This window comes from Triticum aestivum, chromosome 2D (genome assembly GCF_018294505.1).
Source record: "Triticum aestivum cultivar Chinese Spring chromosome 2D, IWGSC CS RefSeq v2.1, whole genome shotgun sequence".
Lineage (NCBI taxonomy): Eukaryota > Viridiplantae > Streptophyta > Magnoliopsida > Poales > Poaceae > Triticum > Triticum aestivum.
In genome coordinates, this window is record NC_057799.1 from 328968380 (window position 1) to 328976010 (window position 7631).

At 44.4% G+C, this 7631-nt stretch overlaps 1 protein-coding gene and 1 long non-coding RNA gene across 2 annotated transcripts; one reads left to right on the forward strand and one right to left on the reverse strand.

Annotated features, from left to right (window-relative positions):
• The first annotated feature begins 286 nt into the window (after positions 1–286).
• LOC123052995 (uncharacterized) lies at positions 287–2372 on the forward strand. Its single transcript, XR_006425244.1, has 3 exons — positions 287–570; positions 649–830; positions 1693–2372. It is a non-coding gene; the product is annotated as an uncharacterized lncRNA (long non-coding RNA).
• A 2032-nt stretch (positions 2373–4404) lies between these two features.
• LOC123052994 (pollen-specific leucine-rich repeat extensin-like protein 2) lies at positions 4405–7350 on the reverse strand. Its single transcript, XM_044476364.1, has 6 exons — positions 6735–7350; positions 5899–6108; positions 5192–5816; positions 4990–5093; positions 4831–4890; positions 4405–4745 (listed from the first exon to the last, which is right to left on the reverse strand). Exons 1-6 carry the CDS (start codon positions 7204–7206, stop codon positions 4723–4725), a joined length of 1494 nt encoding a protein of 497 aa, XP_044332299.1. The 5' UTR covers positions 7207–7350; the 3' UTR covers positions 4405–4722.
• Positions 7351–7631: the final 281 nt, after the last annotated feature.

The following is a 7631-nucleotide window of genomic DNA, read 5'->3' on the forward strand; positions in this document are numbered from 1 at the left end:
GGAGACTTTGAAACCTTGTTGGAACCTTTTATTTCGTTAATAAGATGGCCGTATGCATCATTCTGATGCAGAGGCCGGGGAGATTCCCCTTTTTGAAAAAAAAAAAAAAAAACTAGGGATCAGTGTGCACCGTTGTATTGCATGTTGTATTGCGTTTCCTCACATCAATATTGAACAGTGCCGGTGCTTCTTGTCTGTTGTTCATTACTGCTGTGGCCCAGTGGTCTTCTACGGTCTTGCCGTTCCTAATCTTTTCTTGACCGGAGTCCTGTCGCACATGGTCCGCTCGACCCTAGGCATGAGTCGTTCTGCTTCTGCCCAACGAAATTCATCTCTGTTCTCACATACAGCTGCACAGGCAGTTGTCCTTCCACATTCCTCTCCCCCTCGCACTGTTCCTTTTTAGCGCACCGCCGCAATGGCGGCCTCTTGCTCCTCCACCCCCAAGCCGTGAACATGGATCTTCTTTCCTTAATCCTATGACCTCGATGCGGCAGGCAAGTGTTTAGCCAAATATCCGCCGGTGGGAAAAGACCCGGCAATCAGTACTACAAGTGTATCCTTTGCAGTGTAAGATCTTGAGTCCAATCCTGGATCTGGACTGCTACAAATGATGCGGGCTCATTACGTTTTTTTTCGTTCTTGCAGTCTGGGCAATGCTCCATGAACTCAGGGTGGCCCTTTGTACGAAGCAGGTGCTTACCGAGTAGAAGAGGTGGAGAAGAATGTGATGTACAGAGCAACGCACACTCGAGCGGAGCGCAGGCTCGTTGACCTGTCCCGCAGCGGCCGAGACAGCCACATCGTCGTCTTCGTGACCGGGACACCAGGTGAGAGAGGCCCAGAAAATTATTTGCAAGATATATGTATTATTTGCTGCATTGATAAGATCTTTTGGGTTCTGTTTTAATGGAGTACTGATCAGCTTGTGCTGGAAAACGGTGTACTGAAATTGTTCACTGGAACGGTTTCAGTTAGGACTTGGCAATTCTTTGAACTTTTGTGCTTGCATTGTGGCTGTTGGATTGGATTAATCTGTCTGTGTAGCCTGATGCTTAGTTGGTTACATATTCCCAGTCTTGGAACTTGAAAACTCAAACCAGTCCAGTCATATAAATTCAGCTTCACATAGAAGATATCGATTTCTATATTATTTAGGCAATTGTAATTCAGAAAGAAAATTCATGTTGTATCCCACAAACACTACAGAGAAATTAGTTTCTGCATGCACATTACATTGCTTTCAGGTTTTGTACATCAACTATCTTCATGATTGCAACACTAGAGGCACGACATTGTGCCTGCTGGATTTATGGGCAGACGCTAGAAGGTTGTCTGAAGCTAGTTGGTGTTTGGTTTTTAATTCAGACAATTCAGTTTTTCAGTTTAATACTATATGTTGCTAGTAGAAGACTTTGCAACTTCAGAAGCCCAAATCACTTCAGCCTGCTCATTTAAACTTCACAGAGAAGATACCAATTTCTACTATTTAGCCTACTGTAATTGTTTCGATTAATGTGTGGACAAAATTCAGGCTGTATCCCACAACACTATATGAAAGCTAGCTTTTTCTATGTATTACATTGTTTTGCGTTTTTGGACTTCAGCTTTCTTCTTGATATTTTCATTAACCTGTTGCAGTACCTGTGACATGATGTATGTCTAACTGCTTCGATGTTTTTGCTAATTCAGCCCATGCGGAGGTGCGGTACGCGATGTCGATGCAGTGTAGAGAAAGACCAGAGCAGGACTCCTGACTGTTGCTTCACGGTTCGCTTGTTGTTGCCTTGGCCATGTGAATCCCAATTTTCTTGCAATAAGATAGGGGTTCTGGAAAACCCAGTAGTTCTTCTATTTCTGCTAGCTAAACTTGCTCCATTCTCCTGACAGTAGGAAATCTATTTTGGGCTGGTCTCGCTGTCTAAAATTCAGAAACTGCTTGAACAAAGATGCAGTTAATGTGTTTGGGCTCCTATTATGTTGCCAACTGCGTTTACCTTAGATTAAGCGTCGTACACATATGCGATGATTGTTTTGCAGTGAGTAGAGGAATTGAGTTTAGCTGTGACACTTAAAGTTTCAGTCATATCCTATAGCAGAGAATGAATTTGTGTTTCTGCATAACTCTCAACATGCTGCACTTTCCCACGCGCCAGGTGGCATTTGGGAAACTGATGTACGAAATGCAGCTATAATGGTGAAAAATTACCACCAATTCTCATGTTGATTTACTGAATTTTCATGTGTTGTACATATATCCAGTTCAATATAATTGTTCTATGTTTGTAATTCTAAACGAGCCTTACTGTTTGCTCTTTGCTCCAGGAAATTGCTAGTACTAAACCAGGTACTTGCTTATGTTGTTCATTCGTTGCATCATTATGAACGACAGCAATGCTAAATCTACTAAGCTGTAGCACCAGACTACAGAAAACGGAAAATTTGTCACTGTCTTCAGCTTCACACGGTTTCAGTTCAGCATTTTCAGAGGAAGTACATTTAATCACCCGGGGCGCTCGTGGATCTGGCTTAATAGCAGACTCCCCGGACTTCGTCGTCACGCTGTCCCTGCTGTCTCTGTCGTCTGAGGCGGTGGCCCCACTACAGTGCGCTGCCATGGACTATTCCCACGGGCTAGTTCAGTGCGCCACAGACTATTCTCGCAGACACTACATTGCTGATCCTCCGCTACAAACCTGCAATTGTGAACGGATGAGCAAAGACGCCGGCGGTGAGCAAACAGGGCCGCCCATCGTCGCAACAGATGCCGATGTAGCCGCGTGCTAGGGACTCTGTGCGGTTGTGTGTAGACAGAGGAAAAATTCTGGGCCACGGTACATGACGGATGCAGGTCCTGTACCAGCGGTCCATCCGTCAAACTGCACCATCCCGCCCCTTGGGACCTCCAGTACATACGATCTACCCTGGTCCAAAGACGCTCTCATGTACAGCCATCTCCAGTATACTAGAATATCTGGCGCTCGCACATGCTCTATTCAATGCTCTGCCTACCTACCAATCTGGTCATTTGGACGGTACAGATAATGAGACTATATGCCGGTATGACCCATATCGCTGCTCCAGAGCAGAGAGGTCCTTGTCCAGGAAGATTCTACTCCCCACCAAATATTTCCTGCCTCGGTGGAAATTCAGGAAGCAAGAAACAGTAGTAATGGATCCTATCAGCCACTGAAACATCGTTACTTGGAAAACAGGTTAAGATTTTTGTTGTGGTACGACCATACAAAGCTTACAAAAATCCTAAGACCACTCCAAATGTGTTGTTGACAGGACAAAACATGATATCTACATCTAAAACAATTCAATGTAGAAAGATCAGTCAAATAATTAAGAACATGTGGAAAAAAAAAGTGTGTTGACAGGATGAAGTAGCCAAAAGAAGAGTGAAAACAGAAAGCCATTATTTAGTTACATATTTCCTTATATTTTGGCACTCAAATATTCCAAAAAATATACATTGGGCTTCATATTTTCACAGTAAGAACTATCACCAGCCGTTGGACATGATAAACACATGCCCAAGTGCCCACGGGAGGGAGAGAATCTATAAGTACCTTCCATCTCAATTCTCTGATGACAAAGGTTCCAGACTCCACTCCTTTCTACATAAGTGGCTCAAGAATGCATCCAAAGGGATCGCATTGATCCATTCTTCCTCAGTGGTAAGAAAGGATCATGCGATCCTTTAGGATGTCTACTCAAGCCATTTTCTCGAAGACATATTCTGCCGTTTGCTGACATTCTGGAGCTGGCTCCGAGATGGTACCACTGGTATTTTTGCTATGTTTATCTTCTCTATTCACTTTAACAGACAACATTATGTAGGATCTTCATATTATCAAAATATCAATCATGTACGATATTCTGATATAACCAATCCATACGTGTCTCTCCCCACCCCATATGCTTTTCATCTGGACACCTGTTTTCTAGTTTTAAGCTTGTTGGTTGAAAATTCTCATCTTAGAACTGTATCTCCCTCTCTTACTCTCAGCTGGAAGCCATAAGTATCTACGAAGCCAATAATTTGAACCCCAACAGGAAAATCAGAGGGAACCATCCACATAAGGAGAGAGTGTGGAAACCATAGAAATTTACATGATGCAAGAGATGAGCACGAACGAAGAAGGCAAACAAATTTATCAAATCTGTGTAATGACATCACAACAGTGTGTATTAGTCTTCCAAAGTAGTAAACTAGTAATAACCCATATATTTAGCAACTTTTTTTATAGGACCAGCCAGCACAAATACCTACGATTCTGCCCACTTCTATATTGGCTCAAGAACATCACATCTGCATTAGCTATAACTGATGCATCAGTAGTGCACTTTATGCTCTAATTCACTCGAGCAAACATACATTTTAGGAGCACCAAAAGCTTGATGCAAACCATGGAAAATACCATCACAGGTTTAATATAGCAAACTTCTGACCCGATAACATTAATGTCAAGAGAAACACTTGCAATTCAATATCAGCTATACATGAAGGCAGTTAAATACTAAATGCAAAAAGGAACAAAACAGCACAAGCTTGCCATCAGAAAGCCATGTGTAATGCTGAAAGAACTCCTCTGTGCGGCACAGTTGGTCAAAACAGCATGTAGCATCAAATTAGCTAGCCATCTAGATCATCTCAGTTAGTGGTCATATCCAGAGGACATCTGCTCTTTGTGATGTTCAGTTCTATTCACCATGCTAAGAAGCTGAGCGGCCCTTAACTGCAAACAAATACAGCTAGCATATTAGATAACTTTAAAACCTGTTGTACATGAGAAGCATGATAGGTAGAGGTTATAGGCATACCAGGGCTAACAATCTTTATCCTCTTAGTAATAGCTCTGACAGAAGTAACAGATGTAGCTCCTGCACAAACAGGTATGCATGGAAGATTTGTTACAAAAAAGTGATGAAAGGATGAACAAAATCAAGACAGTGCAGCATATTATTAGAGCTTTCTCTAACCTTGTGAATTGATGTCTTCAGTGGGATCTGCTGACATTGGCTTCATTGGATCTGGAAAAGCTGGATCGGCAGTCATGTTGTTACTCTTCACAGTGGGCTGTAGTCTGTAATCATTCAATTTACACAACAGAACCATCTTAGCATTTATAGAATCACCAAGGACAAAAAACCAAAGGCATCCAATCAGAACACAGTAGCATACCTTTGAACTTCAGCATTTGTGGAAGGATTCTCACATTGAAGGCCTTCATTGTCAAGATCGAAGTCAAGCAATAGTTCCGAAAATGAGAAGTCGCCTTCAAATAGATCAAAGTTTGCGAAATCAATGTCAAAGTCATCTTGCTTCTCTCCATTATAGGTAGAGCTAGAGGGCTTCTCAGAAACATGTTCAGCTGAAACTGGCCTTGCATCTGAACTGTCAAAATCTAACCTCCCTTTCACATGTTCCCTTTTTGATGATCTCTGGGTGCTTGATTTTAAGGGGGAGCTGACATGGCAACTCCTCTCGACAGAATAATAGGTGCCCCCTTTCATAGGACTGACTATTAGTCTCTTGGAAGAAACTATAGAGTATTGAGAGGAAGCAATCTCCTGTTGGGCGTGAGCATTTGGAACCACAGATGATGGCCTTTGTGATTGACAAGAAGCAAGTTCATTTCCCATGGGATAGCTTAGTTGAGCTGTATAAGGAGAAGAACTGACTTGAGACTGGAGTGGGGTGAATAAGCTTTTTGCAACTGATGAGGCTTGGGCCGGTAGTTTTGCAACCACTGAATGTTCAGCTGAACTTGGCTGTGCAGTTTGCAGTTGAGAGGCTGCACTTGTACCTGGCATTAGGACAGTAAGTCAATAACTGGTGATGCTGCAGGAAATGACTGTCAAGTTATGCTAGTACTTTTTAAAACGTACCTTTTGGGTTCAAGCTTGTAGACGGTGCAGCACATATTCTCTTGGAGGCTGAAGTAGTTTTTGCAGCAGGCTTGGCTGCCTTTCTTTTTTTTGTAGGCAAAGAACTGGCTGCTGGGGTGGACATGTTGTTGGCATTTGAAGAATTCTGAACAACAAGCGAGGAGGATGACTGGGTGTAGTGTATCATAGGCGTAGCATATCCAGAGGAGCCTGCAATAATAACAGAAAAGGGACCTTGTTAATTTCAAGATGAATAATAGCACCAGCCACCAGGTGATAAACTGAAATCTAATGTACAATGTATGGATGGCAAAAGCTACACTTAATAGAACATGACTAGGCTGCATGTGGATGGCAGTTGGAGGAGAAATACTGCATTTGCCAGTTTTTCAAATGGAAATACAATGTGTTTGCCTAGTCATATTTGGGAGGAGGTTATTGGCATCTGTATTTTCTCAACTCTCTATTAGTGTAATGATACACTACACGCATATTCAGGAAAAAAAATACTAATGCACACAGTCCAATTCTAAAAACTGTAACCAATTGACAAGCCATCTACTATCCATGTAACTGGTATGTTTGTGGCCCAAACTATATCTAACAGTGCAGTTCAGAAACTAAACAAAAATTTAGGCAAGAATTACAACTTATGACAGTAGACAATTTCCAAACCATGGGCTTGCAAGTCAAAGGGAAGTTCAAAATTCTCCCCTAAAAGATAAATCAGATGCAAGCAAACAAGGGGTTGGAGTCTAGTAGAAAATAACAATCGCATAGACTAGCACGCATAACGTCGAACAAGTGGGATGCACAGGGTGAAAGAGCGAAGGTACCTGTAGGAGGCGGGGGAATGGCCACCATGGGTGGGTGCGGGGGAGAAGAGGTGGTGGGGCCGACGAAGAAGGGCGGGACGAGCGGTGGCGAGGAGGGCGGCGCCGCGAGATGAGCGGATGGGCCGGAATGGTAGTAGGTGGAGACGAGGGTCTGCATGGCCTGCATGGCGGAGTCGACGGCGAGGCGTGACTCCTTGAGGGAGATGTAGTCGTGGAGGATGTCGGCGAGAGGGAGGAGGCCCTTGGGGGGAACGATGTTGTTGCTGGTCTTGGCGAAGAGGTGGGCGGCGTCGGAGCGGAAGGCGGCGAGGGAGGCCGAGAAGCCATTGTCGGCGAGGTAGCGCTCGACGAGGAAGGCGACCTGCAGGGGCGTCACCTTCGTCTTGCCCCTGGCCTTGTCGGCGTCGGAGGAGGAGTTGGGGCTGGGGTTGGGGTTGGGGTTGGGAGGAGAGCTCGGCTTCGGCGGCGCCATGGCTAGCAACGGCCGGTAAGAATCCTAGATCTCGATCTCTCCTTCTTTTGGATCGTCTTTCTATCTCTATCTCTCCCTCTGTGTGCGTCTCGGCGGTTTTTGTTGCTGAATTTGGAGGAGGGAGGGAGGGAAAACGAATGGAATTGGAGTGAGAGCGTGGAGGGAAAGGAAACGGGTGAAGCAATGGCGGGCGGGCAAGCTGGCGCGCGCCAACGAATTGAAGTCCCGAATCGATTGCGTTTTTTTCCTTTTCTGGCGCGAACGGGGCGACGACGCTGCCGGCTCCCGTCGGTTGGGCCGACAAATAGGAATCTCTATCTCCTAGCCCGCAAAGATTAATTAGTTTGCCATAAAGCTTAGTACTCCTACATGGGCCGGCCCATGTAACAACATTTTTCGGGGTTTTCTATGTCCTTTTTATCCCA

Coding starts and splice junctions, on each gene's coding strand:
- LOC123052994 (XM_044476364.1), bottom strand. CDS start 7,206: ATGGCGCCGCCGAAGCCGAGCTCTCCTCCCAACCCCAACCCCAACCCC. Junction 6,109..6,734: donor CATTCCCCCGCCTCCTACAG/GTACCTTCGCTC, acceptor TTATTATTGCAG/GCTCCTCTGGATATGCTACG. Junction 4,746..4,830: donor GATAAAGATTGTTAGCCCTG/GTATGCCTATAA, acceptor ATTTGTTTGCAG/TTAAGGGCCGCTCAGCTTCT.